The sequence below is a fragment of the Chelonus insularis genome, unplaced genomic scaffold, assembly GCF_013357705.1.
Source record: "Chelonus insularis isolate UGA/USDA-ARS -01 unplaced genomic scaffold, ASM1335770v1 contig_160_pilon, whole genome shotgun sequence".
NCBI lineage: Eukaryota > Metazoa > Arthropoda > Insecta > Hymenoptera > Braconidae > Chelonus > Chelonus insularis.
This window is the reverse complement of record NW_023276401.1, coordinates 663915-684827: the sequence shown is the minus strand read 5'-3', so window position 1 is coordinate 684827 and position 20913 is coordinate 663915. Positions and strand designations below refer to the sequence as shown.

Sequence of the window (20913 nt, the reverse complement as noted above, 5' to 3'; positions counted from 1 at the left end):
ACTGTTTTAATGAAGAGGCTGTAAACGGATTAATTATATATCATATTTACAAATTAATGGTTTGATTCGACTACTGTATTGTGGTTTATTTAATTTTTGAAATACGTTTATGATCAGTGATTCCTGATTCCTTTTATTTTAATTCCAAGCTTGTGGTATGATGTAATTACAAGTAATTATCAGACTTAATTGATAGAAATCCTTCAATCCAGATGTAATAAATTTTTTTTTAATTTTACCCAATAATTTTTCAATAAGTACTCCTTATTAAGTGATAAAGCAAAAACATTATTCACCAATTAAAACTACTATTTTTTCTATGGGTTAAACAATACTCCAACTTTTACCAACACTAACAAAAGTTTTCAATTCTGCAACAATCCGATAAGCTATTGGGTGAAATATTTAAGCATAAAATCGCTCACTTTGTTGTAAAATAAAAAGAGATTTATGTAATAAAAGATAAATAAAAAATTTTGTAGCTATCAATTGAAATAATACATTGAACGAGAGGTTAAGTTTTATAAAATATTTAAACATGAGGATATTTTTTCCCACAATAATCATAACTGAAATGGAAATGGGTATATTTAAATTCTAAACAAAATACTCGATATTACTGGAGAATTATTTTCTTTTATAGCTATTAAAGCCTCTAGAGAGAAAAAGTACAATACAGAATAGTATTTTTAAAGTCTACATAAATGCTGACCATTTTTCAACACTCTCTCTCTGAAGAATTATTGTTGGTACTTCGAATTGAATACGTGTATAAAAAGTTTTCAAACTGGCTATATTTATCCGTCTGTCTATTGTATGTTTTTCAGGTAAAAACAGTTTAATGTTTTTGGATTATTATTAAATACATGTTTTTTTCATTCTTTTGTTGTGAATTTCAAAACGATTATCCTCTGTTTTTTCTTTCTGCTATTCAGTATTACAATAAAATATATCATCGTAATTAATAATGGATAAATATGTACAGAACTTGGAATAAACAACAATAAAAAATGTACAACATCTAATTAATTAAAGAACATTGAATGTTATGTAAACAAGTGGAGTAAAAATTAAATTGATGACCAGTTAATTTTATAAATGAAAGTAATTAGGAAACGAGAATTCATTTGAATAAACATGACTATGCTTTTTTTGTATGCTTATAAAAAGTTGAAACTTAAATGAATTCTATTTTAATTATTTGCGATAGACTCTGTAGACATGATGTTGGATATTGGTGACAAAAAAGACTAAATTGATTTTCAGATAAATTAGAATTAATTAGACAACGTTAATGTTAATCAGACAGTACAAAGCCGAATAATTAAACAAGTATAAAATTAATTCTGATAAATGAGTATAATTACAAAATGAGAAATTGATTTTCGTGATAATTTAATTATTTTCATCATGTTCATACAAGTAAAAAAATTGAAGATACGCTTTGAGACGCTTAAGAAAATTTTTTTCTTATTAAAAAGCTTCTTATATTAATCTCTATCTAAATTGAAATTTTATCCAACTCTTATTTTATATTTTTCTACTTTTTAAAATTAATAACAATTTAGCAAATTTTATAAAATTATTTTATTAAATCAATTCATTAATTATATATTCTGCAGCTCACGATAAAACTAATTGCAATTATTTCCACTGACACATTAATTATTATTAACTCCAATAAATTAAAAATCCATCAGATAACATAAACGTCATATTAAAATTCTAAAAAAACGTAATGAATGTGAAGCTAACTTTGATAAATGAATGTAATCGGAAGGCGAGAAATTAATTTCGGTGATAATGAAATTGTTTTCCTCATCCTTATAAAGATAAAAAAAATTCAAGAATGCATCGCGAGATATGTGGTAAGGTGTGAATTTTCACTCATTAAGGGCCTGTTGAGAGGTAGCAGCTTGTTACTTGGTTACAATTCTTGTATAGAACTAATTAAGTAAGAACTATGAGATAGTCCAAGTTCTGGACGTCTTTCCCTCAGTCATTTACTCATTCTTTGAGTGTATAGTGCAGGAACTTGTCACTTCCTGCCACTAATTTACACGTTAGATGCAGCCAGACGCCCCCTCTCTTTTCTTTATCTTCAACCTTCGTAATAATTCGCCACTGCATTGAACTGTACGTAGGATACAAACTGAATTCTCAGGCACCTCATAAAGTACTTGAGCACAGATTCTCGCTTGGTCCTTACTCAAGTACGATATTATACGATTATAAAACCAGATGAGCGGAAGAGGCTGGAGTCTCCAAGAGGGTGATAAAAGCACAAACAGCTCAAGGAAGATACATGCCTGCTTGCTATTATAATTCAAGAAATGGAATCTCGTTATGTAACCACTATTAATGCAGTAATATTCTCATAACAGACATTTACCTACACATATTTTCGTCATTATTACTTAGTTTCATCATTTTCTATGATATAATAAACTAGATACTGAATTTTGATGAAATATAAGTACTTAAATGTTGAAATAAAATTTTTTATAAGCTTCAGCACTTAAAAAAATTACTATTCTATTCTTTAATAGCTTGAATTTAACAACACGATATTACAACTCATCGTCGTTTTATTATAAATTGTTAAAAGAAATTTAATTTTTTATTTTATTATAAATTATTATTATTTTCCATCATTAAAAACACACGGAGTACATGATATTATAATTAATGACTGGAAATTTATTGACATATTTTCTCACGATACACATTGCTAATTAAAAAAATACTATTAATAAATAACTAAAATAATATAGTTTTTTATTATATTTATGATAGTGTTATTAGTTTAACTGAGTTGAAAGAAAATATTATGTTGGTAAATATCAAAGGTATTTTCCTTTTAAATTGTCAGCCATTAAAAAATTTTAGCTCGCGTTAAAATAATTATTTTTAATTACACTAAATTGTAAAGAATGAGAAAAAGTTTATCAATTTAATTTTAAATAAGCATCTAGTGAAATGTTTGAATTTAACATGGCTTTACGTATTAAACTAGTCATTTTAAGACAGAAAGAAATGGAATAAATAAATGAATAGATATTTTTTATTTGTTTGTTTGCTTTAAACTAAAGTTGCATCATTTCATATAGTAAAATAAATGAGATACAGTGTTTCAATTAAATTGAAGCTATTAAAAGAGATATGAAAGGTTGATATAATTGTATGATGGGAACTTATATTTGGTACTTGTTACTGTCATTGTCTTACCCGGACTCCGTTGACAGTCCAAGTGACATTAGCAGGTGGATTACTGGGAGGAGTGGTGCAGTTGGCTTTGACTGTGTCTGCAATTGCGTATCTCTGCTTCTCAACGAGCACCTCGGGTTTACCTTGGGGTAGATCTGAAAATATATGATCCTATTTCAAGAGAAAGTTCCATAGGGAAAAGGTACTTTGCTCTTTACACGACCTGAAATGGCGCATAACGTCCACGATCCAACGATTTCTACTATTTGAGTACTTAAGTATTTTTTTTTCTCTTCTGACATAATCATTTAATTAATTGAGACTATTTTCCAACCATTTTTTCTTTCCTCTACTTTGTTTCATTCATTTAAGAGAGCACACGGTTTGCACTTACTTCTCATTACCCTTTCAAATAAAGATATAATGAGAACATTTATGTACAGAAGTTGTAAGCAAATTTTAACATTTACATTGTGTTATAAATTAAAACATAAAATTCGAATTAGTCCTGTAATTCAATTTAGTCTGGCAAATATTCAAACATTGGTATTTTATTAAATTTACTTGTCAATTGATTTGTTAATTCGCTTTTTTGTTTTAGATGAAATATGATTTGTTGGCAAAAAGGTAGTTATGAATTTTTATGATCGTTTTTATTGTGTATAAGCGAGTGTAAAAAAAATCTATTATTTTATGAATTTACGTCAATTGGTTGAATATTTCCATCTATTCTGTATTCAAAATAATGCAGGCAAATTTTTTTATGAAAACAACATAATTTTTTTTTTTATTTATGGGTGTTAATGAATTGGATGTGTTTGCTTTATGATTTTATTATGAATGTGTGAAAGCAATTGAATATTTTTTGTTTTCATTGAATTAAAGTATGAATGAATAGAGACTATACTTTGATTCATTTTCATAATTAATTTAGTTGATTGTTTAGGAAAAGTTTCATGTATATTTGACGGCAAGTTTAAAATCTACTCAGACTATCTGACAAAAAGTATTTGAAACTTTGTTTTTTACTTAAAAGTTTGAGTTATATTAGCCGTCAACTCTCTGCTCATGAACTAGGTTACTATTTAAATCGTTTAATTAATATTATAATGATCAGCCATGCAAAAAACTTTTTAGAAAAAAAAGAATAACAATAAAAGTGACATCTGGAGTTTGTTTATTAGCTGCAAATATTGATATTCAATATTATTGAATTTCGGTTACCTTTCACTATAATAAAAGATGAAATTTCTCATAATTTCAAAAGTTGATGCATCAATATGTTTGTTTGAAAATAAAAGGTCGATAATTGACAAATATTATTCTTTTTTAGTGTTCGTTATTAACTTTAAAGCGTAGGTTGTGATACATTTGACACATCGATTTATTTGATGAAGAACTTGAGAAGTGAAAACTGATGACAGTATTTGTTGTCTCAAGCAATCAAGTAAGATGCTGGGCTATGATATTGGCTCAATACAGAACAAATAGATGTATAATTTGTTACGAGAGAACTATTTCATTTAATACTTTTTTTTTTTTTTTAATTCAATCTTATCCTGAGTAAAACCAACAGATATTTTTTTATAGAAATTTAATAAAACTATTTACAGTTGTTGACAAACTTGAGAAAATTCCCCAACAATTAATTGTAAATTTTCATTAAAAGAGTCTTTTTAACTTGAACTAATTTATTTTTACAATTATCAAATAGAGTAGTAATTTTTTAGAACAAGTTGTTACATTTTTGACCCAATTAAAATTAACTTGAAAAATGAAAGTTACTTTTTTCATATTGGAAAGTTAATAAATTTAATATTAACAATGGTTATTAAATTCAAAAATTCACTTCAATCCAATCAAATATCACTTGATAAAAAATCATTAAAATTTATTAGAGTGTTCCATAAACAAATTCCTGAACGTAGAAAATGGATTGAAGTCCTAACGAGAAATATCAAAAAAATTCAAATACATTTCTCGGGAAATATCTATCGACAATTTTGATATTTTTATAGAGTATATATGTACATACATTGATAGTTCAATGTTTTATTGCAGCAAATGATAAGAGTACTCTTGACCTGTGGGCCAATAAAAAGAAAAGTGGATCGTGCTATCGGCAGAGTGCAGTATACAATTTTTCGTGAATTTTTTATCAAGTAAAAACCATAAAAATGAAATTACTTACTGACTACATGCATGTATCCAGCTTTCAACAGAGTATGGAAGTGTGGATCATTGGAAACTTCACAGCGGTATTTACCTTCCAGATCAGACGTAACATTAGTTAAGGTTACTCTATAAGCATCACTCTTGGAAATCTGTGAAGGAAATGAATGAATATTCCATTAGTTTGGCATTAGTCTAGTGTCTGCGTTATTTTAAGCTTAGGGTGGTACCCACTGAGGGTATCGAGTTGAGAGAACATGAACAATAGTTGAGTTGGAATGGGAGTTAATTCGCCGGTGGTCGAACCGCACTATCAACCATTGAAAATCTATTCTCGGCTGAGTATAACACCGCCAACAACTATTAATTATATCTATGCATGTATATATGATACTTGTGGCAGGATGTAAATCATCTACAATCAATTTGGTAGGTTTGTCGGTATGTAACTGGCACGTGCATACAAATTTTCTCCTACCCATTCTACGATTTACGCGTACAGTGGTTGACCAGTTCCAACGTGCTGTGAATTGTTGAAAATGTTCAAGCACGTATGCGTAACTACTCACTTTAGAGTTTATACAAGAACTACAAGTATTATTTCCTAACAATAATAACAACTACAAGAGTTTAACAAAAATTTATAACCGTTGAAGTTTTTATTTATTTGGTCATACTTCAAATGAGAAAAAGTATAAAAATGTTGAAAAAGATTTTTGGCAAATGATTCTGGTTTTTTTTTGTGATGAGAGAAATTCAACTGTTTCATTTGATAACATGAGAATTTTGTAGAATATTTTGGATAATTTTACAGTACAATATAAAATGTCATTTGCAAATTTATTCAACGAAAATTCAAGAGACAAAATTGTATGTGCTTTGATTTATCATCGTGTTCATTTGACAATGAATGCTATGCAAGCAGTAGTGGCATCAAGTTGAATGAGCTAGCTAGCTTTGTGTACTTAAATTAAGTAGACAAAACGTGTTTGGATGCACTATTGAAATTCAATTACAGTACGTTATCAGCACAACTACTTATTACCTGCCTTTTAATTGTTCTGTATTATTTAATTAGCATTGTCAAAGCTTTGTAACATTCGATATTCCAGTCAATTAACGTTGAAACGAAAGTCTGTAATTCGTTGAAAAAAACTCATGGATGAGTTGTCTGACTCCCAGGAACTGAAGCTAGAACTTCCCGAACACGAATTTGTTCAATAATATGTCGGGAGGGGTTGAACGAATTTTTTTTTTTGACATTTTCAGAATAGTTTTGAAAGCAAGGTTCATTCTAGTTAGTTGATGAGGTCTAGGGGGTATGAGAAATGGTTTGTTAATTTTATGTCCGGGCGATTTTGCAATAAAGCTTTATTGGAAGATCTAGAGAAACTTGATCTAGGTAAAGTGAAGGTAATTTGAAATGAGAACATACCAAGAGGTACTTTCAGGAATTAAATTAAGAGAAAAAAGATGATTGGTAATAGAATTGGACTGATTTTCACAGAAAAAGTGCACTATTGGGATGAACGGAGCATAGTCAAGTTTTAAAGTCTAACAAAATATCCTTTTTTCTAGAAATTTTTTCGCAATAAATTAAGAAAATAAATAGAATGATTGAAAATGAAATTCAAGAGCTTTTGTAATATGAAACGAAATATTTTACAAAGAAGAATAAAATTTTTTCCAAAAGCTGCTGTTGAAAGTGCAGGTGTTCAACTTTGATATACACCTTCGTTCATGAAAAATTAATGATTTTTCGTTAAAAGACTGCTTTTTGAAAGTTACTCCAATTTCTTTACATTTTAAGTGGTTACGTAATTTGTTCAACTACATCAAAGAACAATTTTTTCATACACGGAACCATGGGTAACTTTTGTTAAATATTAACTAGGCTTCTTATTCATCGATAAGATGATCAATAATAAATCAACTCTTCTTTTATCTTCACAAGTGAATATCTAACCAGCTAATATTAGTCAATCAACCAATTAAACATTTATTCAATTAATACCTAAAAATAATCTACTAAAGTCAAATTCTATTAAAAAGCTTTTTTCAAACCCATTACTTTTTATTCCAATCTCAAATGTCACTTTTTCCTTAACCCACTACGTTTCATATTCACACGTATTTTCCTTTATCCAGCTCAGAATAACTGAACCCCGTCAAAAATATAAAACCTTGATCAAAATCCAATGGCTATTTTCCTTATCTGACCTTATTTATTCAAAAATGGCAACATCTAGAAATACTCACATCAACATTGTTGGTGAACAGTTCTCCAAAGCCGGAAATACGTTGGAATTCTTTTGGCACATATCTGTAGAACTCGTCCTTCCCCTTGTACCACTTGACTGCATAGAGGACGTCGGTCTGAAGGTCGTAGTGGCAAGTGAGCGTGACGGTAGAGCCGACTGCAACAGCCTCGGGTATTTCGACCGAAACATTGTGCAGTCCGTTGACACCTGCAATGGTTAACTAGTTAGATGAACAAGTCTAGGTAGTAAAGTAGTGACTTGGTACATTCTAATTGGAGAGACTGTGGTGATTCTCTCAAGTTTGACGTACAATATTATCAGTGAAAAGGGCAAGCATTCAAAAGACGAGGTTAATTATAGGAAAACAACAGTTTATAGTAAATAACATTCAGGTATAGAGGCAGCAAGAGTAGTATATTTGTAATGAAAGTTTGGGCCAGCAAATATACAGTAGGATATAATAGAGCGCTTAAACAATCCAGCAGTAGTAGTGTATAAGAGCTTAATGTTCGTAAGCTGGAGTACCTTATTGCCTCCTTCCACCTTCGCTCAGCACATTCCCGCGTTGTGCGAGCGACTTAAATGCCTGCATTCTCTAATCAGCCCATATACTAATTAGAATTACCATGATTCGCGGAGTAATTATTTGCACACTGGAGGGAAGTGCGAAAACTGAGAAACAAGAGACTGCCGCTCTGGCAATCATGATACTCTCTGCTTCTGAGTGTTTTCCGAGACATCATGAGGTCGATGACACGCTCTCAAGTATATACAGAAGGGAAGAGACAGTTCCTCGTTTTCCACGCTCTGTCCGCGCGGGCGCACAAACTCCTGCTTAATTACTAATTACTTATCTATTCGTGCGATGAGAATACCAAGTGTATAAACCTGGATCACTGATCCCTTCTTCATTTTATTACATTCTTTATATTCACCACTTTTTTAGAAGTTTTATTCTCTAATTAGGGTAGAGTTGGGATTTTTGGAAAGGGATCCCCATTACTCAACTGATAACCAAATTGTTTGAGTGGTGTTTCAACGAACGTCGTTGCTTCTCTTTTTTGTCAGTGATGAAAAATTTTTTTATTTATGAGAGATATTTAATAAAGGGAATTGCTTGGTATAAAGAAATTCATTTTCATAGAATAATTTTTTTAAAGCCAACTTTAGTATTCATAGAATAATTTTAATTTTTTTTATCCAATAATTTAGTTTTTACTTTTCACTAAATTGAATGAAAATATTTTGATTAACACCTATTTAGAGTGACAGAAATTTATTCAAAGAAAATTATTATCGTAATTCTTTTTTTAAATATTTTAGTATGTATATTTTAATTATTTATCAATTAATTTGTCTCTCGTTTAACTGAACACGATAATAGTCATATAACCGTTTATTGTCAGTTTGACATCCCATTAATAATCTGCTATATTGGAAGTATTAAATCTTGAAAGTAGTTTTTAGAGTTACATTCGTGATACATAAAGTTTGGCTTGCGATGAAATATGTATGAATGTACTACTCTTATTACTTATTAAACAACCCTCGTATACTAGTATTAACTATTAAAATAAAGACTACTAAATCTCATAATTTAAGTAGCAGATCTTATAGAGTATATTTACAACCAAAAACAAAATTTAACATTGAAACAAAACTTATTTGATTACCTAATGATAATTAATTTCTTCCTTTAACTCATTCACACACATAAGCATCCGTTTTGATAATTCTTTCACTATTTTGTAACAAAATAAATAAACAAAATTATCCATAATTATCATAATTATTTTAATAATTTAATTGTTTATTATGTAATTAAATGGTTAATTAAGTTAATTTTATATCATTAAATCTAAAATGTTAATATAAAAGCCAGTTTTATTTCTTTCATTTAATTCATGTTTAAGAATATGAGAAAAATAATAACTCTTTAAAAAAATCTGAAAGCCACTTTCATTCTTCTTTTCAAAGGATTTTAAATTTCCCCTTTGCGTTTTTTTACATTACATTATTTTCCCCATAACTAATCTGAATCACACCAAAGCGAGAGAAAAAATTATTAAACAAATTAACGGACTTTTAAATAAAAATATTAGTTTGTTATCTGAGGATAAATATATCAAAATATAATGAAAATCACGTTAATTACATCAACGCTTAATTAATAATAAATTACCACAAGATAATTGTTTCCCAGAAATTTTTTTATGTTAAATATTCTAGAGTTTTTAATTTCTTGAAAATTGTAGCTCTTTAAAGAGCGCCAGGTAATTGTTCTTAATAATAGCACTAACATTAATTTGAACACCACTCGTAGCAATTTAACAAATTTTCCGTTGGTTAACTATTCCAATGGAAAGCATGGGTAGGGCAGGTATCCCAACAGTACTCTATTCAGCACATTTTCAAAAAACATTTTATTTTCAAACTACACACTTTCTGTTCCGTTACATCAAATAATGTACATAACCTTTGTGTAAATACACCGTTTGGCTGAAATGCTGACCATTCATAGAAGAAAAGCTTCTAAACCAAAATGAGATCTCTTTCTTCCCTTCGAAACGCAACTAAATGAAAAAACTTGTATTCCCACTGTTACCATCCTCTTTCTTCTTGCGTTTTCAAGGGTTTTTCTTTTTTTATATTTTTTTAAAGCTGAAAGCTTTTATTGTTTCGTAGAAAAGTGTCGGCGAGGGACGTTAGAGGGTAGTGGAAAAGGTTGCAGAGACGAATGTCGGAGCGTCTGTATGTAAGAGTAGAAATGAAGGGGGTGAATCACGTTAAAAAACGTTGCAATACGAAGCTCTTGAGAACGTGGTTGAAAGTGGGCTTTCGTTTGGAATACATACAACTTTTCTCGTGCGCGAATGAGGAATTACAGCGTACCGCGTGCCATGAGGTACGACGTGTTTACCGGTGAAAACAGCGTTTTTCTTTCACTCGTTTCACTTGTCTCGCTGCTGTGGTAGATTTTCGCTTTTATTTCGCTTTCATTCAGTTGTGTAGGAAAAAATTTCTGTTCCCATTCTGCTGTGTTTCGACTGATGAAACCGAATATTCATGTGAAAGGTGAACGAAAAAATAGAAAAAATACATGGATAAAAAAATGCGGCTTTTCTCTCCTACCAAAGTCGTTAATTCAGTTGGACGCGAGGATACGCGCGTGGGAGAAGAAATGAAACACGTCCGCACACAGAAAATAGGGGAAGAAAGGGTTTTGTATTTTGCCACACGGTGTCAGGTGACTAATTGTGCCATTGAATAATCATTGGTGTGGTGACACCTTCCATAAATACTCTAGATACATGGCCTACCTATCGTTAAACCATTGGAAATCGATTCAATGCTTCCACCATGTTTTAGTTCAACGAGTAATAATCATAGCTTTTTTATCTTACTGCAATAATTGAAATAAAAAAAAAAAATATATATACACATATCTAGCTGCTGTACATTGCAGTGTATTTTTCACTCCGAAAAAATATACTTCTGCTTAGGTAGAGTATAGATTTGCAGCTTTCAATCAACTTCGTCTCGAGCTCATTAAATTTCCATTTTGCTATGAGAGCTGATATAAGCTATTGTTTGTTGAAAAATAATTGGTTATCAAATAGGATCATAATTATCTTCATTAGTAACTGGGCATCATTGATGCACTGAAGGGATGATTAATAATACATTATTATGAATTTTTTTTTTTCATTTTTTTAATATAGAAAAACTGTATGATGAGGAAAATAGATTATTTGGTGGTATGCAATATTAGTGATTTTAATCTGTAATATTTATGAGGAGTATAGATTATCTACAAATAAATGAGTAATTCACAGAAAACTAATCAAAAAAAGTTTCTTTTATTGGTAGAACTTTGATTGCGATTGGTCCAAGTTTTTGAAATTGATAGCTTAATTAGAACATTTTTCTCTGAAGAATGTTTTTTCATATTTTAATTTGAGTTATATTCGGGTCTTGTGAAGGGAGTAATAAATTTATTAAATTTATAATTATATTTTTTAATATATTACAGAGAGTTGTGTTGGAATAGAGACTAAATGGTTTACTAATTAGTCTATTAATAGTTGTCGCAAAGCGAAATAGTGAATTAATATTTATTATAAGGCTTCTAACTAGTTGTAATCATTTTAGTGCATTCAGTTGAATTATTTTTTTGTTTATTGAAATGTGTTATAAGTAAAATATTGTTTCAAAGTTCTAATTTTTAATAAATAGAATTTATTATTCGATAAACTTTAATAAAAAGAAGTTAATTTTTAAAAGTTTCATCTATTAAAACGAAAACAATAGATTTTTATTAATAGAACATAAGGTTTTATATAAAATTTTATTTAACAACTCTTCTTTACTAAGAACGATACTTTTTAAGTTTCCTCTTTCGTTAAGAAAGCTGTTTTTAGTAAATGTGAAATGTGAAGACATCTTCAAGTCGAAGAATTCAAAAGTCGTGAAAAAGTTTTAAAAAAGATTTATATAAATCATTTTAAAAATATAGCAAGTCTAATCGGTGGAATATTTTACGATCAAAACATTTTTCAAATTTCATTCGAATTTCCAACGGAATGGATGAACTACTTTCAGTTCTTTTAAAAAATTTTTGATTAAACTGAACAGAAAATGGAAGGAGAAATTTGTCAAAAATATTTATTCCTGAAAATTTCTAATGAATAACATTTAAGCTAATTAAATAATCATGTTGAGACAACTATAAACAACTTGTTTAAAAGGCATTAAGTGTATTAAAATTTCCAAGTCATGGTTGTGCAAAAGAGCATCAACATTACTCCAACAATTTAAAAAAATAATTTATTGATGAAAAATTTTTATGTACAAAGTTTTTGCGAGCTACTTGAATAATGTAGCTAGTTCAAGTATTAAATACTCAGCTTCACAGTATATACGACATTTCGAAACAAGTTTTCGTAAAAAAGCAAAATTCGATGTGGACGCAGCCTGAATGGCGCTTACCTAACTTTTATACGATTCTCGTAAAAGCTTTACGAGTTATTCCGAGTATACGCCGATACCCATGTACACTTGTCTCAACAAGATTCAGTGTGATGGTTGGTACCAGCTACAACTTTGCTTTATAAAGACCTTCATTATTACACAAGTTGACGAGTAGGATGTTGAAACATGACTCGTTTTAAAACTATTCAGTGTTAAAACGACAATATTATAAAACTTGGATGCTATATACAACAACGTATTTTCGTTTGGTGAAAATATACCAAGTAAATTTGTCGTAACACCACGAGATAAATGTGTGTACCATGTTGAAGTAGTTCAGTTTGGTTGGAAGACAACAACGGAAGACGATCAACACTCTTGTGTAAAATATGAACCAAGAATTTTCTCCAAATCCTCCTCAGAAAATGTACATTCCGACATATACAAAGAGTCATACATGTAATATTTGTCGCATTTTCATGAATACTGTTGAATGACATATCCAGATTTTCATATTTTTCAACTCGTTGTTATCATTATCATCATACATCCAAGCTTTTGGTATCATGGTCACGTGTGTTGGTGTACGACATTTCGATTGGATTCTCATGCAAGTGACATATCTGAGAAGCCATTGAATAGTTTGGGCATTTGGCAAATAATTGTCGATGCGGAAAAGAGGATGCTCCTTTTACTTCCACTGCCTCCTATTTGAGAATATAGTTGTGAAGAGAGAATGAAAGGAAAATTTATTCTTAAAACGTACGTAGAAATCGTTTTCATTTCTTTGGATCCTTAGGTCCCAGCATGGTCAGTTCTTCTTCATGAGGATTTGAGAAGTTGTCTTTGTCTGGTCGATTCCCATTTACCCATTCCACGAAGAAGATGATTGCACACGTGTGTGGAGCGACCAATAAAAAGCTCGACAAACGAAAATGGACGCAGATTTTTCATTGGTCCCTAAAAGTGGTGGAACATGAACTGAATGTCTAGTCTTATATTCGGTGGACTACGTACACAGTAAAATGTAGTAAAAAGCTCAACCTTACTCTAACCACTCACCAGGGGGCTTAACTTTCAAAGTAGGCGAGTGTTCGCGTGCGCTAGTGATTTACTCGCATCTCGGGACATGGTATTTCACGATCCCATAGTTCTGCAAAGGAAAACGAAGAAATTCGTGGGATTTCAGTGACACCAGAGGGATTCGTTGTTATTGATGTTCCTCGGGGGCGAAAAATCTTTTTCGTCCAGCATCGAATGAAGCTGTGCACTTGGTCAGAATTTCGATGAGTATCCATTACTCTTACTTTTCCTTTTTTTTCTAGAACTTCTAGTAATTTTATTGTCATTCCAAGCCTCTCTATTAATTGTACAACAATCCCTACCTCCATTGAGATATTATTTAACTGCTCCCAAAGGACACATTCAACTCTGGCGAGGTACAATTTAAATTATCGATCCATTTTTGTGTTAGGTCAATGGTAATAGAATTGTCGAGAGAGAAAGATGTTGAAAGAAAGATTTTAAAATATAAATAAATGATTTGTGCTTGGAGTTTACTGGAGTTTTGAAAATTTTCTATTGTTTTTAAATAGCTGGTTGTTGGTGAAAAAATAGTGAAAAGGATAAACAAGAATATTCTGATGCTTTAATTCTTTTGTTTGAAAAAGAAAAAAATTGAAAAACTTTTTTGCCTCAAAGTGAAGCTTTTTTTTTTTTTTTGATAGGAAGCTGGAAAAACTTTTTTTTCAACTTGAATTGACTTTTATAATTCTCTTGAAGTACTATGAAAATTTTGAATCCAATTTAACGTGTACTTATAATAAAAATACAAGTTTAGAAAAATGTCTAGATATTTTTAAAGGTTATTGACTGAATGATTTGACTATTTTTAAAAAAATAATATTTAACAGTTTTTTTTTTTTTAATAAATACTGCTGTATGAAATGTTTTAAAAACTTTTTTTTAGAAATAATTATTATTGTGTTAAAATGCTTTTATTGTCGCATTGTAATAATTACTCATAAAACCATTGAATTAATGGTGATAAAACAGACATATAATATCCAATTTATTCACAAAATATGTAATGTAAAAAACTTTATATATGATTAATTAACTTGTACTAAAAACTTTGTTCTTGACTATCAACGATCCTAATGCCTCATACATTACATGATTGATATTCAGTGTAAACAAACGTTTTTGTTCCTAGAACTTTGTGCATTTTTAGCTGACCTATCCTACTTTTAAAATACATAAAAACGATGTTTCATGTGTATCTGGAGTTTATAATCGCAAAACATGCACGAAAAATCAATTAAGTAAATTTTACCATCGATAAAAAAATATTCAACTTTACGTTTGTACAAATTTTATTGTTGTTGTTGAATAAATCAATAAAAATATTGAAAGACTGTTAACGAATGTACTTCAGAAGAATGAAAATACTTTGGAAATTGAAATTTTCCATTAGAAAGCATTGAAATCGAGACAATGTGTATTCGACGAAAATTATTTGCTAGATACATAAAAATTGGATAAAATTTACCCATGAATGAAGTAAAACTTTCAGCTTGAATTAAAAATTTATGTATAAAAGTTAACGATTATTTGAACAAAATATTTAGAATTGAAATTTTGGAATCTAAAAGATAATATTTAAAATACGCTTGGATACGTGTTGACTTTGAAAGCACACAATGACAAAAATCTATTGAACCCAAAAAATTTATAGATTCATTGGCTGAGAATTATTCTTTTATTCTGAATTAAATCATCTCGTCAATTTTATTTACCACCATTTGTTTTAAATAAATTCTACTTTTGATAAATCACATTCAATTGTTTAAATAGAATTCGTGAAATACTCTTATAAATGCTATGAACAAAATATGGTTTAATTTAATTCGTTAAAGGAATGTATTCAAAAAAAATTTGATAAATTCAGTGGAATTAATATTATTTAATTATTTTATAAATTTCCGAACAACACGTAAACAAAATTTCTTTTCTGTAATATTTAATGAGTACATTGGATTGGTTTTTTTTTTTATCAAAAAGCTGAATATTTAGGGATCTTTACTTACAATAAAAAAATAAAGTTTTGAAATTTAATTTAAAAATAGTAATATTTGTTGATTAAATTTTTATTATTTTTCTTCCCTAGGAATCACGGAATCAACTAATAAGACATTGTTTTTCTTTGTTTAAATTCTACGTGAGTAAAAAACATAATAAACTTTTATTTTTATTAATTAAAATAAAAAAATCTAGGTCAAGATAAACCCCTGGGGTACAATAGTCAGGGTAAATGTCTTGAAAAACTACAAAAATGTCATTTTTATTTTATTCAGCTAGTCGTCAAGTAATGAATTTTTTTATTTTTAAAACTAATGATGTTAATGATGGAAAGAAAATTCTTTAATTAATAAAAATACTCCTGAAGGAAGGCCATCTTTTACTGTCATTTCTCATTCATCTATTTCTTATTAAAATTCACTTCATTTATCTCAGTATTATTAATGTTCGCATGTAAAAAAAAACATCTTCAAAACTAAGTCACAATTCTGCAATAATTACGCGTAATTACCAAAATCGTAATTAAATTTTTCAACCTCCAAACATGTAACAAGCTCTCTCTACATAAAATTGCATGATAATAAAGTTAAATGAGGAACTTCTTTATTTACTTACCATCCAAAAAAAGTCCAAGCTGATTAATTTGAAAATATTAAAATATTAATTCCCTTTAAACATATTCATTTCAACTCTCTCATTAATTTTACCTCGATTCACAACGAGCATGAAAAAAAATCCTTTAATTTAACAATCAAAATCACTTGAAAATAACTAATTAAATAAAGCCACTTTATCCTAATTAACAGAAATAGTTCTCTCATGTCTTGTTAAGTGATAGATAAAGACTTAATTTATGGTCAATACTTAGCTTTATCAGGAGGAAATCTGATATAAGGCCAATTAAAAAAGTGATATCGCACATACATACATTGATGCACACCATCCATACATCCTATCCTGATGCACGTTTCCCTTGCTAACTCGAGTATCCTGTATCAGCTTTTTCACTTGACTGTAATAGTATAATATCCATCGCTAAATTTCGTTGTCGTAATAAATTGATCTAGTATTTTAGCAGGTGATGTCAGTCTTCATTTAGCAATTCAACCCTAGAGCGAAGGCTTTAATTTGATTGACTAGTTAATTGGAGTATAAGCTCGCACAGAGTGTACATGTGTGGAGCATGAGTTGCATGAATTGCCTTGTACATTTGAATGCTACTGACTGCAACCACTTGATGAAATTCATCTCATCAACGAACGTACGTTCGAAGGTAATTCTTTTCACAGTCTGGACATTGTATGATACTCTTGGAAAGCTTCGAGCAGCTTCAGGTGAACTGAAACGATGGTTCATTTAATTATTGGAAAGCTGATCGGTTTTGAACGAGTGGTGCCTAGGCAGTAAAGGAGAAAAGCCTTGATGCGCTTATTGAAGCTACTTGAATTTAGTGTAGAGACTTTACTTTTGTGTTTTATACTGGGAAAAAGGGACTAAGTCTGTTTCACTGAGCAGAATGTCGTATCATTGAACGCGCGGCCAGCTTCTTTTCGAGATAAGACGAAGCGACGCTTGACGGCTCGCTCACCCGAATTATGTACTATCTTTTCCCTACTCTCATCCAATGTTTCCTCCGTCATGTTCTCTAGGGCTTTAGAATACATCAGTTTTCTCTCCTTTCTTACAACCTCCTAAAATAGACCAATGCCTCGAGCTTCCACTGTCCTGCACTTTCTTATAATAGTAAATGCACCAACTACTTTTACCTCGATTGTTTCTCTCTGCCTTTTCGCGACAAACATATTTTTCCATTTTCCTCCTCAACGGACTTTATTTTCTTCTACGTATTTTTTTTTTCTTTCCGTTTACTATACCAAATGTACATTGTGCATTTTTCATGTATATTTCTGTATGATTTTGCCTTTTGTTTTTATTAATTCTCTATTCTTGTTATAAATAAGCAGTGCTTATAGAATTTTTATTCTGTTACTTAGTTTCCAAGACTCTGCTTTTCCTAAGATTACCATTTCACAATTTTTTCAATTATTTCCGTTGACAGTAATTTTTTATCTAATAATATTAATGGATAATGTTTTGAGTTTTGTACGTCAATTTAATGAGATATTATCAAAATTAAATAGCAACATTGATTTTTTTATGGAGCTAATTAAAATAATGATGAGAACATGGTTGGTAGGGAGAGGAATTTACTCATTTGATTTTTCTTTTAGATCAAAACATATTTTAAACATTTTTTTTTTTCCTTTACTAGTTAAGTTCTTCTAATATAGCAAATTATATAAATGTGTTTTTTTTACTTTCTTGAACTTTCAGACTGGACTGTTTGGAGAAGATTTAGGATTAAGCTCTGACTCTGGATCATACTTTTTTCATGTTTTTCAATCTCTGCGTACAAATATTAGCTCTGCATAATTACTTAACGAGTCTTTTTAGATGTAAAAATACTAGAAAAAACTATAAAATAATATAAATTATATTTTAAAATATGCTAATGCATCGAATGATGTCTAATACTCTTCAATATTACTTGTTAAAAATTTTTAAACGTAAACAAAATTGATATATATTTTTATTTATTTAAAAAAATGAATAATCTCTCCATTTTTAAATAATCTAAAGACTCAAATATTCTTCTGTTTTGTAAAAAAAAATTGTTCTTTTTCTTCAATATTTTTATGCCGTTAAAAAAAATAGTTTTATTTTGGAAATTTGTTCTGAATGCACACTAAACTATTGTTTGTCACCTGACCTCCTTAACGAAACAAAAACGAACATTCAAGTAGAGAATATATAGGTGTAAATCGAATAATATTGGCCGAGTATTTCCGATTTAAATTTATTCTGCGTACAATCCTGCAGCACACTATACGTACACCAGATGTAGTTTCAGTATTAAAGTTGAATAAGTAGAAATATACATATATTCTATTGAATTTTCCAGGGGGGTGTATTCAATTGTAGACTATACGCACTCAGCCGAGTTGTCGTAGAGAGTGGAACAAAAAGATTTTGCATAAAGTTACGAAATTTCCCTTGTCAGTTATTTTAACAAAAAAAAACTATTTATTCTATAAGGTGACTTGTCCGGATGTGGAATATTTTTTTTTATTGATTTTTCGAGAAACTTTTTATGTAATAAAGAGTTGGACTTTATACTGTGGTACGTCAATTTTTGAAGGTTTGTTGTACCCGATGTTTTCTTAAGAAGAATTTACGCGTCAGTTATGTCAATAGTTGCTGAAATATTGTGTCATTTTTACCCTTAGTATTTCATAGAAGAAGTAGAGGGTTGTTAGTGCGGCATGTCTGGGCTTTAAAAATGAAATAGGGGGACTTAAAAAAGATGGAGAACAGCAGAAAAATTGAGCTGTGATATTGCTACACAACTAGAGAAATATTAACGCATAGTAAACAAGAATTAAACATAGGATTATAATCAAAACTAGTTATTAATATTGTAATAAACAACAACATTATTTTTTTAGATCAAAGAATATTCAAAAATCATTGCCATGCCATGCATAAATATTCTCATAAAGAACGAGAGATAATATTTTTTATATTAAATTTGAAAATAAAATTTTTTACACACAATAAATTGAAGAATAATTAAAAAAAAAGCTTATTAAATTTTCAATTGTTCATCAGTCGATTGTTATCAATAATTAATTTTACATTAAATGAAGAATATAATAGAAGTTTACAGAATAAACAAAATATACACTGAAAAAAATTTATAGTTGTAGGAAATATCTGAATAAAAGTATTGTTACGAACAAACTGCTATATAAAGGAATACTGGATTGCTATAACAGTTATCTACATCGCTGAAGAGTACTGATAAATTTTTAATATTAACTTTATTTTATTCAAATTATATTGATTAGTATAAAAAATACTCACTGCCAAAATTGTATAATTTTATTGGTCGAGTTTGTACACAATACTCAAAAGACAATATTTAAAATATCTTTTCAAAGCAGCTATTTCAGATATCGTCAATCAACTATCTAGATAATCTCTACAGCTATCTAATAAGAAAGTTAATCTAAGAGGTACGGTATTGTTCTTACAACTATAAATTTTTATCAATACATTCTAAATCTACAATGTATTAAAATAACATATCTCAAGTGTATTTAATGTTCAATTGGTATACACAAACCATGGAGCCTTGTAGCCTTTTTATAAACACTTCAGAATGTGTTAGAATCTATAGTTTATTTACGGGGTTTAATATTGAACATGTTTGTATGTGTTTACCGTGACACACTTCGATTTGCAGTGTACATGTTATTCTCCAGCGCAATAAATGACATTTAATTTCAAATATTTTAGTGGGAATGAAAATTCTATAAAAACTGAATCGTTTTATCGTAAAATAAGTTCTATTTGAAGAGTCTTCTCATTTTCTGTTGTTGAACAATTCCATAATAAATAATAGTTACAAATAAAACAATGGTTTTATCAAATTTTTGTTTATTTAAAGAAACTTTTAACCGTAAAAATTATGCTGATGGTTTTTTAAATAACTTATCATACAAAGAAAATGTTTATTTTCATTGAGAAAAAATCACTGGAATATTTAAATTACAACTGGAATATAGTCTCTTAGAATCGTACACCTTGGTCTTTTGAAAGATATAATAATTGATACTTTAAAACGTGTTGCAGAATCACTTGCTGCTGAGCTCCTTGTATTTTCCAGTGTTGTAAACGTATTCTCGATACTTATAGTTTTGTTTGAATAACTTGCTCCGACCACTATTCCATTTGTGGAATTCTACATATCGATCAATACATAAGGTATTTATGCATCATATAACATGAAGAATAATGGATTTAATTTATCAGATCGCTTTAAAAAAATACCTATAAAAAATCTTCATTAACAACAAAAATTAAAGCACCTTTTTGTTGTGTTAAAAAAAATTCAATTTATTTATTTTATTTTAAATAAAAGTATAGTATGGAGTATAGATTCTATGGTGTGGAATGAAAGTATAGATGTTGAATGAGGTCATATGTAATGCAATTGTAAGACATCTTGAATTAGATAAGAAAAATTGAAGAAAGTGAGAGACAACTTGTGACAATGTAAGTGAAATGAAAAGTCAACGAGTTCAGGAGCATTAGAAAAAGTGAATTGGATAAATAAAAGTACTCTGTAGAATTAAATAAATTGATGAAAATATTTAAT

General features: G+C 29.2%; 1 protein-coding gene across 1 annotated transcript in view; it reads right to left on the bottom strand.

The window, feature by feature from the left end:
* LOC118064123 (cell adhesion molecule 3-like) overlaps window positions 1-20913 on the bottom strand; it is a 41138-nt gene that overhangs the window by 3002 nt on the left and 17223 nt on the right. Inside the window, exons 2-4 of the mRNA XM_035078544.1 lie at window positions 7639-7847; window positions 5399-5531; window positions 3229-3362 (exon numbers count right to left, since the gene is read on the bottom strand). Of these exons, the coding sequence (XP_034934435.1) occupies window positions 3229-3362; window positions 5399-5531; window positions 7639-7847 (476 nt within the window). The remainder of the gene's footprint in view (window positions 1-3228; window positions 3363-5398; window positions 5532-7638; window positions 7848-20913) is intronic.